The 26,141-nt window shown below is 46.2% G+C and overlaps 1 protein-coding gene across 2 annotated transcripts in view; it reads right to left on the reverse strand.

Annotated features, from left to right (window-relative positions):
- SASH1 (SAM and SH3 domain containing 1) overlaps positions 1–26,141 on the reverse strand; it is a 188,049-nt gene that overhangs the window by 68,786 nt on the left and 93,122 nt on the right. For both annotated transcript variants that reach the window (XM_020878136.2, XM_020878138.2), the window contains exons 5-7: positions 6,068–6,108; positions 3,398–3,484; positions 935–1,047 (exon numbers count right to left, since the gene is read on the reverse strand). In XM_020878136.2, coding sequence (XP_020733795.2) covers positions 935–1,047; positions 3,398–3,484; positions 6,068–6,108 — 241 coding nt within the window. The remainder of the gene's footprint in view (positions 1–934; positions 1,048–3,397; positions 3,485–6,067; positions 6,109–26,141) is intronic.

A 26,141-nucleotide genomic window follows, 5' to 3' on the forward strand; every position in this document is an offset into this window, starting at 1 on the left:
TCTTTTCTTTTTTATTTTTTTCATTTATTTTTATTAGTTGGAGGCTAATTACTTTACAATATTGTAGTGGGTCTTGTCATACATTGACATGAATCAGCCATGGATTTACATGTATTCCCCATCCTGATCCCCCCTCCCACCTCCCTCTCCACCCCATCCCTCTGGGTCTTCCCAGTGCACCAGGCCCGAGCACTTGTTTCATGCATCCAACCTGGGCTGGTGATCTGTTTCACTATAGATAATATACATGTTTCGACTAAAGGTTTCTTTTAATGCCTAATTTAACTCAGAGCAAAAATAAATAAATAAATAACACAATAAACTGTAATTAATATCTACTTAGAAATGAAAGCAAGCAAAAGTTTAAGGTTTAGAGATAAAGCTTGACTTTTTATTCAAAGTTTAATCTGTTGAAGGCTTCTTTTAGAACTGTGTTTAATGGTTGCATTTAACTTTCCCTTGGTGTTTATTAAGTAATCTATCATTATCAGTCTATCCATTCACCCTTTGATGCCCCTGTCCTAGTCTCTTTGAGCTGCTATAACCAATCACCATAGACCGGGTGGCTTATAAACAACAGAAATTTCTCATAGTTCTGGAGACTGGGAAGTCCAAGATCAAGGAGATGGCAGATTTAGTGTCTGATGATGCCTGACTTCCTGGTTCACAGACAGCGTGTGTCCTCACACAGGGGAAGGGGGCAGAGGAGCTCCCTGCGGCCTCTTTTATAAGCTCACTAATCCCATTCATAAGGGCTTCACTCTGAAGAGCTAATCATCTTCCAAAGGCCTCATCTCCAAACTAGGATTTAATATATAAATTGGGGGTGGGTGGGGGGAGGACAAAAACATTTAGTCTATAGCCATTCCTCAACATTTTTCAATGTAAGGCGGTCAGGTGCTCACAAATGTAAACCAAACATCCACACTCTTACCCGAGCAAGCGCTTCTTCGATGGTGATCATCTTTTCCTTGACCATCATCATCAACTGAATCCGTTCCTCATCACTCATTGTTATCTCGCTTGCAACGTAACCCACATCTTCTCCTAGAGATCAAAGAAGAAAAACAATAAGAATGAGAAAGATAATAGAAAGATAAAACAGGATGCCAGTCTTGACTGTTTGTCATCTAAAGGATGTGATTCAGGACCCTGTTCTTGATGGAGCCACAGGAGCAGGAATGGGCTGCATTTGGGGAAGCCAGTGAGCCCATCTCATTGGAAAACAAGCTCCAAGAACCTATGGATGTTACCATGGAAACAAATCCTTCAAAATGATCAGAGTTTTTGTGATGGAGGGTCTAGTGGAGGAGTTTTGGAAGAAGACTAATAGGGAGTTTGGAGTGACCGGTCAGGCAGAGACCTAATTTAAAGGTCCAGTTAGAGGAGACGAGCACTCCAGGGCTCCTTCAGCCAAGGGTTCTCCGTGTCTTTCCATTTTAAACATTAACAAGAAGAAAATGTTTCTGTGGAAGATGGGAAGAGAATCCTCTTTTGAGACAGAGACCTTGAAGGTCACAGTGTCTGCCGCAGAACAAAGCTCACAGCCTGATAAAAGCCTGTGAAGTGTGTTAGTCACTCATTTGTGTCCAGCTCCTTGCATCCCTGAGGATGGTAGCCTGCCAAGCTCCTCTTTCCATGAAATTCTCCAGGCAAGAATACAGGAGTGGGTAAAGCCTAGATTTTTATAAAACAGTTTGACTGGTGTTCCTTGGGGGACATGCACAAGTAAATATAACCACAGGCATGAAATATTTTCAGTTCATTAGAAGGAAGGCATTATCCATGTGGATATCTGAAAGTGCCACTGTCATAAATACGTTTCCACCCTATGAGGGGAACTCAACTTCCAGTATGGAACTGAAGACAGCCAGAACTGCAGAGGGAAAGAGAACTCCTCGATTAGCATCCTTGGGCAGAGTTTTCCTGAAAATCGAACGTAGCCATCTGCTCTCCATACGAGAGTCACGTTGGCGTAGGTGCCTCTGATCAGCACGTGGGGAAGTTATGTCAGGCGCAGACGCGCTCTCATGTAGCTGGAGTTCTTACTCCTCACCTTTCTCCTCCACCACGTCTTTCCCACACACATCACCACCGGACTAAACGAGTCTGGCTGCAGACTTGTGTGAATGCAGCGTGGTCAGGACCTACCGTGGATATTTATGTTCCCCTGGGTTTCCTTATCTCATTTCCATTTTGTAATCAATCAGTCCAGAAACACCGATCAAGTTCCCTTCGCCACTCAGTCCCTTGTGCGATAAGAGTGATGGTGTGTGCTGGGTGAGGGGAGAGAGCGCCTCGGCGGTGATTCATTTCACTATCTGCAATGCCTCCAGTGGTGGAGGGAGTTGCTTGGGCTTAAAAAGAAATCCACGTGAGCTGATAAGCTGTTGGCTTCCTCACTCCATCTCTCTCCTTTTCTTTCTTTCTAAATAAGACTTTGTTAGAATATGGGGTTTACTTTGAATCTCAAGTGATGCTGGGTGTGTCCCCAAAAGGAGAAACTGGGAATGTTTAAGAATAACTCCCTTACAGCAAGACAACTTAAATAGGCCCACTGATGACCGCCAAGCAACACAGGTGTGCCCCTGGCATACAGGCTGCCCGTGTTTCTCGTTTCCGTGTGTATGAATAACTGTGTATTCTGCACAGGGCAGGACACAGATTTCATGAAAGAAAAGAAATCACGCCAGCGGTGAGCAACTAAAAATGTTCATCTAATGATAACCTTATCCAGCCAGACTGGAATCTAGAAGTAGCTTTGTTTCCCCTCCCTGTCTGAATGCTGGAGAAACATAAATTATATAACTGGGCCTCAAAGGGATGACATATTTACTTACTATATAAACAACAACAAAAGACATGGCCAAGAGAAGGGCAGGACTCCCTTCACAAAGCAGTCCGGGCAAATTCCCATGATGTCAGCCCATTAGACAGTTTCCAGGGGCAACAGCCCCATAACCGTCCCTGCCACAGAAAAGCATCGGAGCTCCGAAGACTGCAAAGGCCCCAAGTGGCAGGGCCGGGGGGAGGGTCCAAAACTAACAAACTCGAAGACTTTCTAGACTCTTTTAGGACCGATCTTGGCCAGGAGAGATCTCCCTGAGGTTGATGTGATTGAGAAAAGGAAAGATTTGGTCTCTGCTGTCAGATCTATGAAAAGAAAGGACTGCGAACTCTTTCCGTTTTGTTTTCTTTGATTTAAAAAAAAAAAAGAAAGAAAACCCACTGGGATGAAGTCTTAAAGTAATGATAGGAATGTCAGAAAAGCTGAACAGTTTATGGGCACACGCAATGACTTATTCTAACTTACAGCATCCGTTTAGATTAGCAGCCCCAAACGTCTTAACATTTTAGAGCTGAAAGGACCTACTGTCCGCCAGCTGTATTCCAGTACCTTTTGAAGTCTGTCTCATTATTCCTTTCTGATTCTTTCGGAAGTTCTGCCAGAAATACTTATTTTTCTTCTTCCAATCTCCCTTTCCTTTAAAAAAAGAAAAAAAAAAAGGCACAAGCAATAAATTCATTAATAACCAAAGTAACCTCTTCCTTACAATTCAAAGCTTGTCAGAATACTTTGATTTCACAAAAAAAAGACAGTTTTTCTCTTTCAGTTTTGTGAAAAGACTTAGAAATGCCTATAAAGTTGTTTAAAAGAAATGCAAATTTCCTCAGAGCAAGAAATGGTACAGTGGAGTTAAGATGAGAAATAAAGAGACATCAAAAAAAAAAGCAGGCAAAACATGCATACTTATATTCACTTTGATGTCTGTTTAACTACTGTGTCTAATTCTGCCTTGTCTTGTGGTATAGTTTTCCCCCTTTGGTCTCAGCCACAATGATTTCAACTGAACCACAAATAGGATGCTTTAAAAAGTTAACTTTGTTTTGTTGTTATTTCTGTTGTTGATCTACCCTTGATTTATTTCTGTTATCCCAGCTTTACAAAGAGAACAGAATGGTTGGTATGTGCTATGCACATTATGAGTAGGGCTGGTTTCACGGGTCTGTGGGGCTGACCCATCCTTTTCCTCTTCGGTGTGGAATTGGTGTGGGTCTCGCTATGGCATAGGTGGGGTGTGAGTCCCACCTCTCTGATGCTCAGGATACCTGGTGACCTCCCTACAGCTCACCCCGGGCACCGTGGTAAGAAAAGCAAACTGCCACTCTGCTGTGACATCTCCCAACTCGACACCCCTCCCCCTCCCACACACACACACCTCCTCCTTTCCCAGATGGTTCTGGGTGACTTTGATGTGAAACACAAATTCACTGTCATGGCTAGACAGTTTTCCTATCTGGTCGGCCTGTGATCCTCAGGAACATGTAATACCTTTTATAAAGCTAGAGGAGAGGGGTCAAGTGAGGAAAAGGAAAGAACAGGGTGGCCCTTTATTCTTTAAAAATCAAATGAAGCGGCGGCAGCCCTATCTGTTCTCAGGGATGGGGCACACCCGAAGCTGCGGCTTCGTCAGCCGTTTGGGGTCCAGTTGCTCCACGGCCACTGGAAAAGGGCCCCATGGGTGATGCGCTGTTGGCTTCCACGGTCTAGACTGGTGGTGCCAGGCAGGGCAGCATGAAACAGACCCATGGAAGCCCCACGCCTAGGTCTCCCGTGCTAAGGGCATCATTTGTCAAAGCAGGATGCCCTCACCACGTTCTGACAACCCCCAGGACTCCCGGAGGGAAACCGGAGCCCGCTGGCCTGAGGCTGCCTGTGTCCTCTCAGCATCTGGAAGGCGCCTGCTGCCTTTGGGCTAAACACGACACTAAGTGTCAGCCATGAAAGGTGGCAGCAGAAGTGGGATTATAATACCTCTCTCTCGGGCAATCTGGGAATAGGATTTCTTTCTTGTAAACTATGCTTCCCTGGCGGCTCAGCTGGTAAAGAATTCGCCTGCAGTACGGGGCACTTGGGTTCTATCCCTGGGTTGGGAAGATCCCCTGGAGAAGGAGCAGCTACCCACTCCAGTATTCTGGCCTGGAGAATTCCATGGACTGTATAGTCCATGGGGTCGTAAAGAGTCGGACACAGCTGAGCAACTTTTACTTTCACTTTCTTGTAAGCTATACTCTCCCCTCCTCCCATTTTCATATTTCTGAAATGGAGGCACAGCTTTAAAAAAAAAAATGGCAAGACCTAACAATCTCCAGCACTAACCATATCCACTTTGTATCTAATGGCATATCTCACTTAACACTCACTAATGATGAACATGTGATGTATTCTTGTTTCCATTTAGTGGATGAGAAAACTGAGGCTTAGAGAGACAAGAGACTTGCCCGGGGTCATACCTAGGCAGCTGGTAGAGTCATGATTCAAATTCAAATCAAGGCCTGACTTCAGCACTTACGCTCCTAATTATGACTACCTTGCCAGACTTTCTTAAACCGAAACAGAATAAAATGTGACAAAATCAGAAAAGTCGATTTTATAACCAAGGAAATAAACTACAGAATACCTGAACTGTGCATAATCTTTCATTCAAAGGTTCCAAATTGAAGGGATTTACCCTAAAGACTGAAGTAGGAAATGGCAACCCACTCCAGTATTCTTGCCTGGGAAATCCCATGGACCGAGGAGCCTGGTGGGCTACAGACCTTGGGGTCGCAAAGAGTCAGACATGACTGAACAATTGAGCACGCACCCTAAAGACGTGATCATGGGTAGGCTCAAGGATTTTCAGTGGTAGCAGCTCTTCTCTGTGATAGAGAAAAATTTGCAAACAACTTACATGCCCAGCAAAGAGGGCTGTCTGAATTATGGCACATCCAACATGACAGATTACTATGCAGACTTTAGAATTTTCCTGTAAAAAGTACTCAATCATGTAGGGACATGCTCAGGATATATTCAGTTGTAGAATATGATCCAAATTATGCTTTTTAAAACCCACATAAAAACAGAAAGGAAAGGGAAAGCTGTACATCAAAATCTTAACAATGCTTATTTCTGGATGGAAGAGTTCTTTGTAGGTTTTGTATGTTCACATATTTATACGTTCTATAAAGCATTAAAAGGAAATAATTCATTAGCAATGGTTAAAGCAAGAAAAGGGGTACTGACCTACGGAGCTGTCTTCCGAGTTTGACTTATGCAGAGGATTCCTACAAGAGAAAAACAAGTGTGATTATCAAGGAGCCTTCCCTTCATGTGAGACCTGAAGACCCTCCAGACTAGTAGGACCCAGCATCAATCAGCCTAGCAGAGCCAGGCAAATTTCTACAGAATATTAACCAACAGTCTTTCCCAGCCATCTGCCACCTTTCTAGAAACATGCTAATGTGCCATTTGTCAACACTAATTAAAGATTCACTCCAGGGTATGACCTATATTAAATGAAGGGAATGGACTTGCCTGGCTGATCATTGAAGTGTCTTCCATTTCTGTGAATCATTATCTACATGCTAAGTTATTTCCATTAAGAGGTCCTTCCGGGACTTCCTTTGTGGTCCAGTGGTTACGAATCTACCTTGCAAGGCAGGGGACGAGGGTTCAGTCCCTGGTCAGGGAACTAAGACCCCACATGCGACGGAGCAGCTAAGCCCACACCCGTGCGCCACGACTACGGAGCCACAAAAAAGATCCCCGCAGGCCACAACTAAGACCTCATGAGTCAAATAAATAAATACAGACATACTTTAAAAAAAAAAATCTTTATTATAAATGGGAAGGAGAAGACCAATGAGAATACAGACCCAGCAGATGGGTCATAGTGAGAAGACAGTCCCAGCAGATAAGTCAGGTGGTCATCTGGAGGAGAAATCAGGAGGGTGCAGAGGTCCAAGGACAGCAAGCCACAGGAGACTGGAAGCCCCAGGTAGGGAGCGGCCAGGATGGAGCTCCTCTGGTCACTTGCTCCCATCTGACAAGTGTGGTACACGTATCACTAGATCTTCCAAAGTGCAAAGTGAAGCCAGAAATATACTCTTCTTTTTTTTTAAAAAACAAGAGTTCCACCTTTTTAAGTGATGGCAAATAACTCAATGTTTTAAAAAATGTGTCCAAGTTCACTAATACATGTCTGGACATCTGATTTGGCCCATCCCCTCCCCTCCCCAGGCTGCCAGTGTGTGAACCTGAAATGTGAACTCCGCCCCAGACCAGGTGATTAAGCCTTTCTCCAGAAAATACATGAACAGATGCCAACTTAAAGAAAGAAGGCAGGAGAACCAAAGAAAGCTCAAATTGTTTTTCTAGCTGAGGTGGAGCAGCATCTTCCACCACGTGGGTCCTGAGCGAGAGGTAAGCACAGTGTCCCTGAGTTTGCTGAGCAGGAAAGCCAGGAAGAAGGAACCTGCATCAGGACATAAGCAGGGCAGCTCAGAGGAGTCACGCCTGAATCTCCACTGCACGCAGATCCACCCAGGGTGGAGGGCGGAGGCGGCAACCGGTGAAACACTCTTTAGTGTGAGAAGGGCAGAGTTCCGCTGACACAATCAGGAAGAGAAGTGTTGGGTTGGCCCAGAAGTTCACTCAAGTTATTCCATAACATCTTACAGGAGAACCTGAGTGAACTTTCTGCTCAATACAGTGGCCAAAAAAGAACCTATGGGACCTAAGATGACCAGACAGGGTCCAGGGTCTTCCTCTGATGCAGAGCCACCTGTGATAAGTCATCTCTCTTTGGAATAACTGCATCGATGCTGGCTGACCACTGACCGACATTTGAGAATGGAAGCACCTTCAGACCCCAAGTCTGCGAGAAAAATGTCTCTGACTAGCACAAAAGCTGGACTGACTCCTAATGTCCGTGAGGGGACAGAGTTAAGAACAAAGAACAGAAAACGGGGAAAGGACCCGACCACTGAAGAGCTAGACGTGTAGCCTAGTTTCTCGCCCAGACTACCACGCTGCCAACACAAAAAGACGTAAGGAAAATCTACCTTGTCAACACATTTTGCCAGGTTTAGCTTCCAAAATAGACTCTCTTCCTTTCGATCCACACAATAAATGGAAATACCTAAGCAAATATTTACTTGAAAGGCTTCCATGAAACAACCATCTCAATGTTTCATTCATTCGGTAAAATGACTCGGTGTTGATGCTATTGTGAGCAAGGGACATGGACAATCATGAAGAAATGGGGCTCACAGTGGACGGAGGGTGACAACCGTGAACAAAATACATGCGAAGGAGAAGCAACGGCTGAAGGACGAGGGGGAAGGAGCGGAGAGGGCATGTGGTGGGGAAGTAAGAGGGGCAGGAAGGAGGAGGAAGTGGAGAATCTGCGGTCACACATGCGAGGAAAGTGCTCAGGGTCACGGAAGTAGAAGCAAGGCAACCGCCAGCAGACAGCGGAGTGAAGCACTGGCTAGGTAAGTGGGGATTAAGGCAGGAAATCCTTCAAAATTAATATTGATGCTGAAGGTTTGAATTCTTAAACTTTGGGGTTTTTTTAAAAACAAAATTTTATTCTGTTGCATTTGTGGCTCAGTCTACCTTACTGACAACCGTCCATGACCAACCAGCACCATCACCAGGCTTTCTGTAGATGACCTCTGACGGCAAAAGGAGTGGCACATTGAGTTTCAGACTCACTCTCGGGACTAGGAAAATCTTGACCTAACGGCTTAGTACCAAATATTTCAACTATCCCTAGCTCTTGATAAACCAGTTAAGTATGTAATAAACTAAAAATACGTATGTCTTTCCCTTTTTCTGAAAGAAATGTTTCCGTGGGAAAATGGTCTAAAGAAATAGTAGTTTTTTCCAGTCCTTTGCTGATTTAGAATAATACGCTTTATTGAGTTGTAAGGAATTTTGCCCATTGTTTAACCCAATCCCAGTTTTGCAGGAAACCATAGTCTCCAGAGGCACAGGCTCCCTGACTGGTTAGAGGCCAGCAAGGAGCTGTACTGAGGCACTGTTAGCCTGGTTGTCTTTCCAAAACATATTCAAGTCTCCCTACCTGGATATAGTGCATATAAAGTTGTCTCAAAAATTCAAAGGTTGATTTCTAATTTTTCAACCCATTTTTCCAAAGTTCACATTACAGAGAAGTTACGTTCTCACTATTACATAGTTATCACAAAATAAGTCAATATTTTCCTCTCTAAAATGCTGACTTATAACTTCCTAATTTTTACCTACTTTCTTCAAATTACCATGCATTTCAAATATTTATCCTTGGATTTGCATTTTTGATCTATTTGTTACACAAGTGCTTCTCCTAAGCATCACTTGCATTTCCCTCAGAATGCCAGCAGGTGGCATTGTAGTTTCTGTATTCAACTTGCTTACTGGGGCCAGCGGGGATTTTGTTTTCAAAATTTCACCAGTTCACAATCTAGATACTGGCCAAAGATAGCAAGCCAGTGTTTCATAAGCATGAGGCTTCCCAACTCATCAATTTGCAAAGGGGCAAAATACCATCATGTGAAGTTTAATTTGGATGCAGAGAATCATCCCTGCAAACAGAAGCTGGCAGAGAAGCAGAGATGTAAAAAAATGCCATCTCCTTTCTCCTCGAAACCGATTGGAAAATTCATCCAGCAGAAACAAAAATCAATGAGGCCACCAAATTCGGATGGCAGCAGGTGGAAAGGGTCATTTACTGATCTCCTGGTAGGAGAAATTAATGCTCAGAAGTCAGTTCCAAAAAGACCTCCTTGTAAGACATCCTTCTAGCCGGACACTGCAGATCTGAACATGGCAGCCCGCTTCCATCCATCACACTCACTGCCAACAGAGTAAAAAAGATGGGGACTTCCACAAAGATTTTGATGCCTGGGAAGCAATCCGGCTGTACTGTGAGAATTAAAGCATATAATAATCATCAAATTTTGCCTTTAAAGTCTCTGAACTCAGTATCTTTTCATCAATAACTGCTATTAGACCCCCAAACTGCTTAAGCGTAAATATTTTTCCTCAAGAGCCCTAACTACTCTAGTTCTCCCTGAAGCCCAAATTCACTGAAGAAAATTCATAAAGAATGCATGAATTCAAATTTTAAAAAAATCAACTTAAGGAACAGCATGTCTAGAACTGAGCCAATTCTTTTCATCCTACACGCCAATCATTGGCAAATTCTTTGTTAAGTTGCTTTCTTCCTTTTTTTTCACTCATTCATTTATTCAGTGTTTCTTTCATTCAATAAATAAATCGTTCTGCGTCCAGCATTCTCTGCGGTACTGAGATCATAGCAGTAAACAAATAATGGGTAAGATCCCTTTTCTCTTGGGGCGAGGATGGAGGAATGATCAAGAAGTGGGGAGTATTCTAGAAAGGACGGACAGAGCAGACCTCCCTGAACAGGTGGCAGATGAGCACACACCTAGATGATAAGCTGGCATGACACTGGCTCCCTCCAATGGGGAAGATTGAGCGGGGAAAGGGGAGGGGAGGAAGTGAGAAGTCTCCTTTGGCCGCGTTCAGTCTTAGATGCTTCTTGAACACCACTGCAAAGGTATTAGGGAGACATTTGGATATGTGAGTCTCAGTTCAGGGGACTCACTGAGGACGAGAGCTAAGCATTTAGAAGTCACCTGCGTATTTAAAGCCAGGAGACCAACCAACCACCGTCTCAGAGACGCTGAGACAGAACTCAAGAGCGATCCAATTTTTAGGGGTCAGGAAAAGAAGGGGAAGTGGGCAGTGGGACTTCAGGGGAGGGGTCAGTGAGGAAAGGGAAAGCCAGGAAACCACACTTTCACCTTTTCTGGCTAGAAGAATAATACTAAAATCGATTTAACACAGCTTATACTGCTGCCTCAAATGCCATACAGGGTAAATTTGACGTTGCTCTATTTTTTCCATTGAATCTATCACCTCACCGCAGAGGAGACCAGAAAGAGGAAACTAACAAAGGTCAAAATGAAATTCTTTATATTTGTTTACAGAATTCCACCTTGCCTAAGGATACACAGCTGGTCAGAGACAGAACTGGGTTTTAAAGCTTCATCCACTTCACTGAACATATTGCCTCTTATTTACATAAAGGAAACTCACATCACCTGATACACTGGCTTGCTTCTTGGGTAAAGTCCTGGAAGACCCTCAGAAGGATTTATGAGGAGAGAGCATGCTTTCAACCCCAAATGTGAACATGGCTCATGGGTTTATTAGAACAAAGTATTTCAGAAACACTTGCTCAGTTGTGTTACTACCTTTTGTCTGCTTCTGGAAGAAAATAAGGTCACAACATTGAGCTCAAACCCAGTTTTCTTCTGTCCATTTATATATAAATAGCCCAAGGTACCTCCAGGCAGAGACAGCTCTATCTCACTGTTACATACTTGGGCTGGCACACCAGAAAGGTAAAACAAACACCCATGCATAAAGGAATTCCTAAAATAGATTGCAGGTCTGTGTTTTGATGCACTGCCCAGAAACTTCATTATAACCAAACAAAAAGGAAAGAAAAACTGTTCTATCATCATTTCTAAGAAAGGACCATGTGTTATATGTTATTGGAAAACCTATACTTAAGAGACTTTAAAGGTTCCTTTATCTTGAGTCTCCGGAAATACACTTTCCCATTAGTTTATTTCCTGCTGGATTTTGAATCAAGGCTTTTGCTGTGTCTGGGTCCTTGCCTGCTTCATCCCTTAGCCTGCCAAGACAGTCCCCAAGCCAGGAGCAATTTTCCTCAAGATGTAGAAAAAGAACTGAGGCATCTGTGCTATTGAGTTATATGTGCATAGGGGAAGGTGAAGAAGGTAAACGGGGTAAGGGCCTGTTTAGCAGTTAATATTTACTTTTGCTTTATTCTCTTTTTTTTTTTTTTTGGCCATGTGATGCAGCTTGCAAGATGTTTAGTTTCCCTGGAATTTGAACCTGGACCACGGCAGTGAAAGCATCGAGCAAGTCCTAACCACTGGACTGCCAGGGAATTCCCTTCTTTTGCTTTATATTTACTTAATCTAAACGTAACAAACTTGGCACTTCTCTAGTGGCCAGGTGACTAAGACTCTGCACTCCCAAGGAGGAGGGCCCAGGTTCAATCCTTAGTCAGGGAACAGGCACAGCTAAACAAATAAATGTAACAAATTACTCATATTCATATTTTGTATATTTAGTGACAAATCACTGTGCATAAACTAGGTAATTCTTTAGTTTGATATTTCAGGTATCTTGGATACCTGAAATATCATATAGGAGCATTTTTCATATAGGAGCATTTCTCCTCTATTTAACAGAAATAAAATGAAACAAAATTCAGCTCATACTATCCACTGTCGGCCATGAAAATTTAAGGGTCACCCCTTTTCCTAGCTGTGGGGTAAGGACTAGGATGAGGCATCAGACACAGAGGGTCCCCAGTGCTGGGCGCTCAGTCTTGAGGTCGGGCACAAATGCACGGAGCAAGGACCTCCTTAAATTCTGTACCCTCTGTAATCTCTTGGTTTTCCCTCAGTGAGGCCCTCCCCAGCCAATCACTGCTGTATTTCAAGCACACGATGGAAATTAGCTTGCAAACCCACAGGATGGGATGGAAGGTAACTCTGCAGACAAGCGGCTGGCATCCTGTTAGAACTCCCTGAAGATTCAGGATCAGTGACAACGCCGGTGACATGTTGTCATCCTGGTGAACACTCTCCATATGGGCTTCTCTTTCATGCCACAGTCTATTCCTGGCCTGTACTTTCGGGCCTTTTTCCTGAAAGGTCACATTCCTAAGTGATCAAGGCAGGCGTATGAAGAACCAAGTCCAAGGCCGTGGCCGACACTGCACGGGCTCGGAGCTCACAGGCTCAGAAGTCAGGGACGCCCGTGACAGCGCTGCCACAAACCTAGGCTGGGTGTTCCTTCCTCGTGTGAAGTAAGCAGTGTGATGCAAAACTGTACCTACTTTAGTGCGTTGTTAGGGGGATTACAGGAGAGAATGCAGGTAAAGGGCTTAGAGTGGTGCTTGCCCGTAGGTGAGTTCTCAGGACATGTGACCACTGACAACCACTCCCTGGAGTCGCCCCAATCAGATGGATTCACTTGGTCTTCGCAGACTAATACCCCATCCTCATCCCACTGAGCCCGCCACTGCTCAGCCCCTACTCCAGACTCCAGCGTTTCTGAATCACTAAGGTTCCTCTTTTTTTATTTTTCTTCCAGTGGTACTGTTGTTCACTGGCTCAGTGATGTCCACCTCTTTGCAACATCATGAACTGCAGCACACCAGGCCTCCCTGTCCTCCACTATCTTACATTAACTTCTCTTTCTTACATAATAACTTCCCTCAAATAATCTGAATGAATGCAGTGACTCCTTATCCCCATTCAACCTCATTTTATACAAGCAATTCATGTCTTTCCTAGAATTAAAAGAAAAAACCATCTAACACAACACTGCAAATCAACTATACTCCAATAAAGTTTTTTTTCATAATATATCTTTATTTGGCTGTGCCGCATCTTAATTGCAGCATGTGGGATCTTTGATGGTCATTGGGGCATGTGGGATCAACTGGGCCCCCTGCTTTGGGAGCACAGTCTTAGCCTCGGTAGCACCAGGGAAGTCCCTCCAATAAAGTTTTTAAATTTTTTTTTCATACTTTCCCCCTGAAAATTTAAAAAACCCACAACAAGTGAACAAGATGCCAACACAATTTATCCTTTTTTCCAGCATAATGTAATTAACATTTGCTTACATCCTACTATATTCCTTAAGCAATAAGAACTGTACAAATTTAGCTCACTGTGTTCAGCAGAGTGTGCAGTAAAACATTTCTATTTTGATTTTGAGTAGATTTCAGTACAGATGCATACCATATCACGGGAAATACTTTGGACCCATCAATCACGTAATATTAACTCCTTAAAAGAAATGGCAGGGTTTCCAGGTTTATTAAGTGTGGATATTGTCTCAAAACAAGAATATCACCCAATCTTTAACTCCAATTTGAAGAGGGTCTCTTACCACACAAATCAAATTCTCACACTTGGAAAGTGCTAGAAGAATATTTTGAAAAGTTTGAAATTTTCAGCTATAGGTTTGGACCCTTTCAACTTTTCCTTCTTTATGTTATCTTTGGTTTTTAAACTGCCACCAAAATCACTTTAGGTGAACTTCTCCTTCCACACAAGACATCTCAAGAGGAGCATCTTACTCAGAAAACTTCTGAGAGAAAGACAAAGCCAATCCAGGTGTGCCACTTGACATCTAATGACAATCATTTCTATTATCCCTCAATCCACTGCTAATTTTATTAGGTATGGGGAAGTTCTAGGTATTTAAACATGGTCTTTCCTGCTGCAAAGCAAGTCATTTTTTAAAAAACATTAACTGCCCTCACATAGGACAGGGGAATAGCAAACCAATCCAGTACTCTTGCCTGGAAAATCCCATAGATGGAGGAGCCTGGTAGGCTGCAGTCCATGGGGTCACTAAGAGTCGGACACGACTGAGCGACTTTTCACTTTCGTGCATTGGAGAAGAAAATGGTAACCCACTCCAGTGTTCTTGCCTGGAGAATCCCAGGGATGGGGGAGCCTGGTGGGCTGCCATCTATGGGGTCGCACAGAGTCGGACACGACTGAAGTGATTTACCAGCCACAGCAGACCTCACATAGTTAAAATGAACATAATGGTTTCTCTTCTACTTCTCAACTGCACTTTACAAAAGCAATTCATGTGTTTTTTTTTAATGAAAAAAAATACACTAATGATCGAACAAGATGTTAACATGGAGATGAATTGGGCAGCTCACTGGTCTCTAGTTGTGAATTACATTATCCCTAATGTCTCCCCTGAGACCACAACCCAGGAAGCCACCCAGCACAAAGGCTCACAAGGCAGGTTCTGGAGTCCAACCGCCTTGGACAGCTCTACCATTCACTAACTAGCAACCCTGGACCAGCCATGTAGTCCCACTAAATCCAAGTTTCAAAGTATGCAAAACAGACACACTAATATTACTGAACATACGGGTTTTCTAGAGGTTTCAGTGAACTGTGACTTGCCCAGTATTGAGAACATGCTTGCACGTGATAAGCAGCATTACCAAGAAGCCGGTGATTATGGACTGTGCCCTGTTAAATGACTTGGCTACCCACACTCCCTTGTAGCATGTGGAGGCCGGATGTCGGCACTGCCCTAGAAGACATAACTGGAATTCTACATCCTGGTGTTTCTGGGAAAGCTAGTGTTTTCACAGTGAAAAGAAATGACTCAGTTTTCACGTGTCTTTTGCCCTTTGCCCTCCCCTTGTTCCTAAAACATGGGCAGAATGCCCAAGCAGTTGTCATTTTACTATAGGAAGAAAGTCACATACTAAGGATAGAGGAGTAGAGAAAATAATTCCTCAGAATACCTACCTCCAGACTACTTGCCATATGAAGAAAAAAAAAAAAAAAATATATATATATATATATATATATACACACACACACCCCTGTTGGCCTCAACAGTGCAGACTTGGTTCTTAACAAGTAAAAATGACAAACTTCTAAAAAGCATTGATGTGGGTTTACCAAGCACATTCATACATTTCATTGGATTTCAGTCTCATACAGATCCTGAAAAGAACTAGTCCCACTATATAGATGGAGAGACTGAGGCCTGGCACACTCTTGGAAGTGACTCGTCCAGTTGTATTAATAAGTCACAGAGCTGGGGCTTAACCTCAGCTCTTCTGACATTAAATCTAATGTCCTTCCCACTAAAAACCAGATGCACAATACTGCGAGCCTGAAGCGAAAACGGTGTGCACGTTCTCTCATTACTGGCACTGAAGGTGCAATTTAAGTTAATGGCTTGGCCACAAGAGTCTGCAGTTCCAGGTCAAGCTCTGACTTTTGGTGTTTCCTCAATAGGCATACACATTAAGGTATTCAAAAGGAAAAGAGGGGCTTCCCTCGTGGTCCAGTGGGTAAGACTCTGCACTCCTAATGGACAGGGCCCAGGTTTGATTCCTGGTCAGGGAACCAAGATCTCATATACCACACCTAAGCCTGGCACGGCAGCAAAGAACCAACGTAGCCAAAATAAATAACACATAATTTTAAAAATAAATAAAAAGATAAGTTTTTAAAAAGATCTCAACCAAAAAAAACAAACAAAAAAAAGATCTTGACCTTTGTCTTCACTCTCATTTTGGTATAATCAGTAAAAACGAATGCCTTCCTTTTATGGTCTCAATGTAACATAGTTTATATTTTATTTAAGTCTTTATACCTTCAGAATTATTAAATTATTGTCAAAACCACAATAAAACAGGATTGTAGCACATTATTTTCACCACAAAAGCTAGTTTTTTAAAATAAAAATAAGGAAAAGAACTCTACATAGCTTTGTTTACATTTTTAATGGCTGCTATTTATTCTGTAAATTGGACACAATTATTCCTTCCTTCTGGTTATTTCCCCCTTTAAAATTTGCTGCATATGTGTAATAAGTATATGGGCCAAGAAAGGCTTTTCTGCAAGGAAATGTGGTCAAGATGCGAGGCCGGCTGGATCAACAGGCATGCATCTGCCTGAGCCGGCGGAAGGCCATTTGGTTATCACCATGCATGACGCAGGCCCTGACACAGGAGCAGGTGTGGAATCGGACTGCCACTCTGCCTGGTACTGGCTGCACACGGGGCAGTTCATCCCAGCAGAGGCTGGCACGGTACAGAAAACCGGCCTTTGATGTTCTTATCAAATTGGCCTGGACCAGCGGGGAAAGCCAGGCTGCAAAGAGCTGGCCCCGACCAGCCAGGGCCTCAGGATGGGGAGAGGGAGCATGGGAGGAAAGGAGGTGGCAAAGAGGCTCCTTTGAATGATCTGTTTCCATGGCGATGGCTCCGGAAGCGGGTCAGAACTTTCTCAGTGGAAACAAACAGCGGCTCCCATTCACCATCACTCAAACCACGCTGGCCACACTGGCCGCTGGGACGTCAGGACCTGGGGAGGGACGTGCGGACCGGGGCTGCCAGCCTTTCTTCTGTCGGCTGCTCCGAGGCGTGTCGGTGAAGCCACCTCTGAAGGCCAAAGCTGGAGGAGCTGCGGGCATGCAGGGCCCTTTCTGGCCTCCTGATCATGTGCTGGAGGCACAGGGACCAGCCACCCTCCAGACAGGGCTGTGGGCCCTGCCCGCCTGCCCTGCTTCTCCTGGCTGGCATCACAGAGGACCGGGTCATCTCCACAGTGGCTGCCACCATAGCCTTTTTGATGTTGTTGTGTTCACTTTTAATTCCTTCAGATGTGTGTGTGTGTGTGTGTGAGTCACTCAGTCATGCCCAACTCTGTAATCCCCTGGATTGTAGCCTACCAGGCTCCTCTGTCCATGGGATTCTCCAGGCAAGAACACTGGAGGCGGTTGCCATTCCCTTCTCCAAGAGATCTTCCCCACCCAGGGATCAAACCCAGGTCTCCCGCATTGCAGGCAGATTCTTTACCGTCTGAGCCACCAGGGAAGCAAAGCTGATGAGAAACTTTGGCTTGTTATAAATACTATGAAAATGGGAGCTCAAGCTCTCCTGTCTTTCCAGATCTCACTTGTGTTAATTGAGGCATAACTGACATATAACCTTATATTGGTTTCAGACACACAACACAGTGATCTGTTATCTCTATATATGGGTCAGGAAGATCCATTCCCTTGGAAAAGGGAATGGCCACCCACTCCAGTATTCTTGCCTGGAGAATTCCATGGACAGAGGAGCCTGGCGGGCTACAGCCCATGGGGTCACAAAGAGTCGGTATACGTTGTGAAGTCATCACCACAATCAGTCTAGTTAACATCTGTCACCATTCAGATCTCAGGTTTAAATCTCCACATCTCTTCGTCACATCCTTGCACCTTCTGCGTGCGTAGCCAGCAGGCCGCTGCTGACGTTTTCCCTGTCCTTTGTCATTCCGCGGGCTGGTCTGACTCCACCCCCGGATTGCTTCACATCCTTCCTCCTTTTGATTCACGCTTTATCTGAAGTGACACACAGGCCCCTGCCAGTGATGCGCCAGCTGCAGGCAGCGCTGCCAGAGACCTCACGACCACAGCCGACCCCCGCCAGCATCCTCTGAGCAGACCCCGAATCCGCCGGTGCCTGAGACGCGGAGCAGAAGCACGGAGCTTCCACCCGACTGACAAGAAGCCAGTTTGGGCAGAGATTCATAAAGCTGGCTGCCTGGGAACCCCTGGGAAACTTGTGACAGGCTCCACAGTTCCACATTTGGGGAATCCAATTTACTGGAGCTGGGCGAGGCCTGACGGCCTGTCTTCAGCAAACTCCCCAGCTAGCTCTGATGAGGGGATGTGCTTGGATCCCCCAGGCCATAAACCAGGAGAGAGTGGACTCTCCTTTCATCCTCCAAAATGCAGAAAGCCATAATCCCAGTGAGATTTTCAGGAAAGAATACAGAATACACCAAGATAAAACAAGCGGCCAATAGACTTCAAGGGTTAACCTTCTGTGAGGCTTTGTTTGGAGAAAGCTTTTAGACAAGGTTGAGGGCAGGGGCCAGCCTGGACTTGGGGAGCTGCGGTCAACTCGAAGTCGGTCAGCTGAGCTCAGCTGGATCACGTTTCCCCAAAATCCCTTCACCGCACGGTTCTGGGTCAGTGCGAGGCCTCACGTGAGATGCAGAAGCAGAAGCAGAAGCGGTTTTCTCTTTGGGCTGCAGGGTCAGTGCAGGGCAGCAGGCCCTGAGCTGGGGCTGATGCATGTGGCAGAGTGTCCCCCGGGTCACTGGATAGCAGATGGCCTGCAGGGCTCACATTCCTGCCCAGGGTCTCCAGTCCTGGCCTGTGGCTTGTCTCCATCCCGGGGAAGGATGCCAGCAGCCCCTCCTGCAGGTTCCTGATGCTGGAGAATGGCTGGGCAGTGGTGAGGATGACTGGGTCTCAGCCCTTCCTTGTAGGTGGCCATCTATCTGTCCTCTGTCCCCAGTCGCGCTGAATTCAGGCCACATCACTGGACACAGAGGGACAGCCTCACCAGGCTGTGGAACCAGCCCCCACAGACACAGTCAGTCCAAAATGCTAGAACAACGTGATCACAATGTCTGCTTCTCTCACAGACCCCCGACTGATGGCGGAAGCTATGAGGGTCTCAGCCCCACCCACCCATCCCTGCAGGGGTGGACCGTCCCTCCTCCAGGCCCACAGGGTGCATACACATCACTGCGTCGTGTCTCCTTCAGGCTGTCAGAAAACAGCGACCTTCTCTGGCCTGTTCATCTTCCCAGGGCCGAGCACATGTGTCCAGACAGCAGAAACGTGAAAACTGTTTATTCAATTAAACGTTATTTGCCGCCTAGCCCATCGCTGGTCTTCCCCACATGCGTCCGTCGTTACGAGGTCCTCATGATGGAGTCTATGATAAAAGGCCTAATGCTGGCGGATCAACAGGTCTGGATTGGAGTTCCACCTCTGCCTCACTCAAAGTTCATAATTATGATCATACTGTGTCATCTAGTCTTTCTTGGTTTCCTTACCTGCCAGCTACCAGTTACATGACAGTTTTGTTAGGAGGTTTTATACACGAGTTGTAGGCTTGCTGCCTTCCCTACTCCCGCCAGGATGCGTGTTCAGTCACTTCAGTCATGTCCAGCTCTTTGCGACCCTATAGACTGTGGCCTGCCAGACTCCTCTGTCCATGGGATTCTCTAGGCAAGGATACTGGAGTGGGTTGCCATGCCCTCCTCCAGGGGATCTTCCCGACGCAGGGATCGAACCCACTTCTCTTATGCCTCCTGCATTGGCAGGCGGGTTCTTTAGCCACTTGCCAGGACAGGAATGCTATTTAGTTACTGGCAGCCCCCTCCTCCCCCACCATCCTCCCTGGCCTGGTGTCCTGGTCACCTGTCTTGCAGGACAGACAATAACCAGCGGCCACCTCCGCATAGTGCATACCTCCTGGCAGTCGCTGGATGCAGCCCAGGCACGTGGCCTGAAGCTGGGCAGGGTCAGCCGGAGGGTTGCTCACCAGGCGGAGCTCAGGGCCATAGAGCTTTCGGAGGGGAACAGCTGAGGAGGAGAATTCTGACACAGCTGCTTTTGCTCCAAGCCTGTGTCCTGGAATGCTGAGCCCCTCAAATATGCTGTGCGACGGAGCGCACACGTGCGCGGCACAGACCCACCCGCACAAACACATATTTCAGCATGTGAGCACACGGGCTCTGAGAGCGGTGGCTGTCTCCCAGCCCTGCCCCTGCCCCCCAACCTCTGGGGCGCTGAAAGGACAGGAGAGCCAAGGCAGGAGGGGCACAGGCTAAGTGGCTGTGGCCACCACGAGCTGTGTGTCCAACGCCGTTTAATGAGACGGACGGTGGAAGCCACGGCCGCACTGCATGCAGAGCGCTGCCCTACTTAATGCAGGGGTGTGTGTGTTTGTGTGTGTGTGTGTGTGTGTGTGTGTGTGTGTGTGGCTGGGGTAGGGAGAAGTGTGGAGACACAGCCTGTACCCGGGTGTGTGTGTGTGTGTGTGTGTGTGTGTGTGTGTGTGTGTGTGTGTGGCTGGGGTAGGGGGAAGTGGGGAGACACAGCCTGCCACAGCCGCAGTGCATGCAGAGCGCTGCCCTACCTAATGCAGGGAGGGGTGTGTGTGTGTGTGTGTGTGTGTGTGTGGCTGGGGTAGGGAGAAGTGCGGAGACACAGCCTGTACCCGTGTGTGTGTGTGTGTGTGTGTGTGTGTGTGTGTGTGTGTGTGTGGCTGGGGTAGGGAGAAGTGGGGAGACACAGCCTGTACCTGGGTGTGTGTGTGTGTGTGTGTGTGTGTGTGTGTGTGTGTGGCTGGGGTAGGGAGAAGTGGGGAGACACAGCCTGTACCCGGGTGTGTGTGTGTGTGTGTGTGTGTGTGTGTGTGTGTGGCTGGGGTAGGGGGAAGTGGGGAGACACAGCCTGTACCCGGGCAGGCATGGCATGCATTATTTCACACAACCACTCTCGGAAAGAGCTTTTATTCTGCACATTTTATCCCTCTGGAACCTGAGGCTTGGAGAATTTAACTCCCACAACTAGCAGAGCTTAAATTCATACCCTGTGCAATACCAAAGCTGACATTAGCAACAGAAACATGGAGAGTCCACTCAACGTTGGTGGGTACAGAGCAGGCTTTGCATCTGGTCAGAAAGTGAGAAATGGCCCAGACTAGAAATGGAACCTGGAGACCCTGACTCAAACTCACTGCCATGTCCCTGGGAGCTGAAGCTGGAGGGCTGCTGACCGTCACAGCCAGAATGGGGGCCCAGGCCCTGGACAGTGACCTTGCTCTTAGGCCCACAGCCTTGGCAGACAGCTGCATGCTTGCGAGCTAAGTCGCTTCAGTCGTGTCCGACTCTGCAACCCCATGGACTGTAGCCCGCCAGGCTCCTCTGTCCATGGGATTCTCCAGGCAAGAATACTGGAGTGGGTTGCCATGCCCTCCTCCAGGGGATCTTCCCAACCCAGGGATTGAACCAGTGTCTCCCATGGCTCCTGCATTGCAGGTGGATTCTTTACCCCTGAGCCACCAGGAAAGCCCTGGCAGACGGCTGCTAGTCAACTAACTAAAGCAGAAGAATATGGACTACATCTGCCTATGCCTGGCGCTTGGAGCAACCTATTTATTGGGCTAACCAAAAAGTTTGTTCGGGTTACATCTCACGGAAAAACCAAAAGGAACTTTTTGGCCAACCCAGTATTTTCTGAAACCTAAGCTTGCTGTCTGCTATCTTCCCTGCCTGGTGCATTCCAAGGACCAGACACTGGGAGCCCGAGGCGCCCCGGGTGCTGTGCTGACAAGGCCACAACTGCCTGCCGCCCTTTCCTGGGGGGACCGTGGGGACACGGTGAGACGCACCCCCCTGAACTGGGCAGAACCGACTCATGAGCTATCCTGAAGGATGACGGACCTCCACAGGTTTCCTTACCCCTCACACATGCACATTCACCACGGGAAAAAGCTGGTGTTCCCCTCCCCACCCCACAGCCCTGCGACAAACAGGATGCGGAAACAGGATGCATTAGTCTCAGCTCCAGGGATCACCGCTTGACCTGGATTTCTTAACAAACTCCCCGGCCTCATCAGCAATTCTCACTGCCTCTGTCTGGTCTGAAGGAGGATTTAGCAATCACCCTGCAGGAGGGTTTGCAGCACTGCCATTTACCCAGCAGAAGCAGAGCCCTGGCTCACCACGCAAGGGACCACAGCCCCTGTCCTCAGGGGAATTCCAAAAACAGATGATGCCTGAGCCCCTTCCTCAAGCCCAGTCCCTGGGAACCAGCTAATTGAGGAAGAGGGAGGAGGTTCCACTTAGAAAAGAAACTTTCTGATTTCTTACACATTTCAAGGAGGTTGGACACAAAGTTGTCGAGAATTGGATTCACAATATTTTTCCTATAAGCTGTAGCAAACACATTTTCTTTCCAATGTGTACTTTCCTTTTGTTTATCTGAAATATCCCAAATAGGCAATTCTATACAGACATAAAGTAGATTAGAGGACTGGGGGTCATCAGAAGACAGAGCAGTGACTATTAAAGGACAGGGGGTTTCTTTCTGAGAAGCTGAAATGTTCTATATTGACAAGGTGATGGTGACACATACCTGTGGATACAGTGAACACCTGTGGACTGTAAACTTTAAAAAGGTGACCAGCACGGTCTGTGCACTGCATTCCAACTAAGCTGATTAAAAAAAGAAAGCAGATGGCCCCACAAAAACCTGTAATACAAATGTTCAAAGTGGCATCATTCATAATAACTGAAAAGTCAAAACAACCCTAAATGTCCATCAGTTGATGAATGGATAAGCAGAATGTGGCACATATATACAACAAAAAGGAATGAATGTAGGAAAGCTTTGAAAACATTTTGCTCAGTGAAATAAGCCAGTCACTTAAACTGTGTATGACCCCATTTCCATGAAATGTCAGTAACAGGCAAATCTATAGAGACATAAAGCTGGTTAGTGCCTGTTCAGGGGAGAGGAAGATGGGAGAATTCAGTGGAGACAGCTGAGAGACACAGGATTTCTTTGTGAATTGACAAAAATACTCCAAAATTGATTGTGGTAATGGCTGCAAAACTCTATACACCCTAAAACCCACTGAACTTTACACTTTTTAACAGGTGAGTTATGTGGTATGGTGAACTATATCTCAAACCTGTTACTAAGAATAAAATAAACGCACTTTACCAACACAATTGCAGGTTTAAAAAGTTTTGAGGATTTAAAAAATTACTATAATATTTTGTTTGTTTCTCCGTATCATGCCTTTTTTGAGATGCTATGTGATCTGTTTACTTCTATTTAACAGAGGAGGGAAAATCTGAGATGATTTGAACAAGACTGCAGAATGGAATTGAGTGCGGAGGGAAGGGGTAACTTACAAAGAGATCTGGGGACATGTGGAAACTACTGTTCTCTCTGCCACAGGTTTTTTTTAAATGCTTTTAACAGGTGTCTTCTTATGGCTAATATTCACAAACAAAAAGCACTTACTTCATATTACACTGCTAACATTTTAGGGAGATGCTGGAATATGCTAGCTAACAGATGAGAGTAAAGTAGGACTTCTATAATCAAAGTCCTGGAAATAATCCACTTTTAGTTTTATTTCAAAGTACTGGGGGTAAATGAATTTGATGCACTTATTTAATGAGCACTTGTTCTATGTAAACCACTCAAGGAGTCCATGATCATGCTAGGCTGGGTGGGAGCAGAAAAGTCCACAAATGGTTAGGGGTTTCCCTGATGGCCCAGCAGTAAAGACTCCACCTGCAGTGCAAGAGAGGCAAGAGAAGCAGGTTCAGTCCCTGGGTCAGGAAGATCCCCTGGAGGAGGACATGGCAACCACTCCAGTATTCTCGCCTGGGACCGAGGAGCCTGGTGGGCTACAGTTCACAGGGTTCAAAGAATCGGACATGACTGAGCAACTGAGCATGAACAAGGGGCTAGAGCAAGGGGCGAGGGCATGAACTTGGGTCAGACAGAACAGACACTGATAACAAACAAGATTGTTGGGCACTTATTAGATTCTTAATAGCTTCCTAAAGCTTCCCTGGTAGCTCAGCTAGTGAAGAATCCGCCTGCAAAGCAGGAGACCACAGTTCCATTCCTGGGTCAGGAAGATCTCCTGAAGAAGAGACAGGCTACCCACTCCAGTATTCTAGGGCTTCCCTTGTGGCTCAGCTGGTAAAGAATCCGCCTGCGATGCGGGAGACCTGGGTTTGATCCCTGGGTTGGGAAGATCCCCTGGAGAAGAGAAAGGCTACCCACTCCAGTATTCTGGCCTGGAGAATTCCATGGACTGTACAGTCCACGGGGTCACAAATAGTCAGACATGACTGACTTTCACTTTCACTTTCTGTAGCATACTGAAGGAAGTACTTTACTGATTATCCTCACTTTATAGTCATGAAATCTGTAGATAAAAAGATTAATTAACTAGCCAAGAGTTGCAGAGCTAGAAGAAAGAGCCTGGATTTCAACCCAGAGAATTTGGTAACCCCAAGGCTATAATGGCACTTCAACTGGATTGGGATTTTTGTTTCTTGCTCTGGGACCTTAGACAAAGTAATTCCCCTCAAAAGTAGCACATACCTCAGTGAGTTCATGAAACATTAAATGATCAAAGTACAATAAAAGTGACTAGCAGTAGTATCCAATACACAGAAATAACCCAAGGTTATTACAATGCTATAGTGTTAACAACAATGATGATGGTGATGTTACATGAGACAGTATATAAAGACATCAAATGTTCCTGGATTCCAAGTGGTAGAAAGAATACAGCCAGCAGGGGACTGAGAAAGCATTCAAGGAGAAGCGATCCTTAAAACAGGACTTAAAAGAAGGAAATGCTTTCCGGTCAGGAACACCAGACAACTCAGGAGGTGTTGGAAACAAGCTCCAAGGCCTGGAGCTGGGCCATGTGGTTGGAAGACGGGAAGATGAAGCAATAAAGATGGGCTGGGTCTCTACTGGGGGGTGATGATCACCAAGGTGAAAACCTGAAGAGATCCTAATTTATAAGTGTCCCTGTGGGATCTCAGCATCCTCTTGGTGTGCTGGGACCTAATTGTATTTCGGGGAGTAATTTCCTGAATTACTCTTTTCCAGTTCACCAGAAGAGTGTTAAGGGTCTCCCTTGGAGTGGTGAAGATGAAAAAGAGGGAGATGGGTCAAGTTACAGAAGTATCAAGCAACAAGATTTGGCAGAAGTCTTAGAATCATGAATGAAATGCAGAAATAATAATGTAAAGCTCTGTAAAGTGCAGAAAGTAGTCCCTGGGGAAAAGGGGGAAACAGGCAGTCACAGAGAGAAGGAAGAAGGATAGAGGAGTGCTAAGTTCTACCATAAGAATGTGCAGCTTGGGGTGACTGGAATGGCAGTGAGCAGACAACCGGTAAGAGCTTGAAACAGGCACGTCACCAGCGTGGGGGAAGGGTCAGAGGGAGAGGCACAGAGACCACATGGGGACCCAGAGACAGCAGTTCAAAGCCATGGGTGGGTATAAATACCTTGGGAGAGCTTGCAGGCTGGATAAAAGCTCCAGCAGGATAGCCAGAGTAAGGGGTGGGAGGAACACAGGGAGCTGCCAAAGAGTGGACATAAAGTGAGGGGGAGAAACTGGAAACCACAATGTCACGGACACACACACACACTAAGGCAGGAGAGAGCAATGTGACCAAGAGAAAATGTGAGCCAAATGCAACAAGCATCTAAGGGCGGGGGTGGGGGTGGGGGGTGGGGGGGGGTGGCACGTGGTGGGGGGAATTGGATTGGGAAGAGCATCTCAGCAGGGAAGGAAGAGAGGAATTCAGCTTTGGGGGAAAAGTTCAGCACTAGGCGGGGGAGAGAAATGGAATTATGGGAGGATGGCGAGATTCTCACAGGGTGGAAAGGAAGCATTTTTACGAGTGTGTGCTCATTCTCCCACTCACTCATTTATCCAAAGTCTTTTATGTAAAAGATCCTGGGCTCGGTGTGGGAGGTGACTACACACACACACACACACACACACACAGAGGCAAGCCCGTAACTGCTGCCCACTGCTCCCACAGCAGGAGTGCTCAGGGGTGACGGAGCCCAGTAGCAGGATGCTCATCTCCACTCTGAAGATTAGGGAGGACTTCCGGAAGAGGCAGGGCCAGAACTGAGTTGTTAAGGGTGAATGAAGCTTGCACAGTTGAGGGGGGCTGGGGAGGATGGTGAGGGTGAGAGACAGGACACCCCATCAGGAGGAGCAGGATGAGGCTCAGCGTCCATGGGAGAATGCGGCCCATCTGGGAGACT

This window comes from Odocoileus virginianus, chromosome 34 (genome assembly GCF_023699985.2).
Source record: "Odocoileus virginianus isolate 20LAN1187 ecotype Illinois chromosome 34, Ovbor_1.2, whole genome shotgun sequence".
Classification (NCBI taxonomy): Eukaryota; Metazoa; Chordata; class Mammalia; order Artiodactyla; family Cervidae; genus Odocoileus; species Odocoileus virginianus.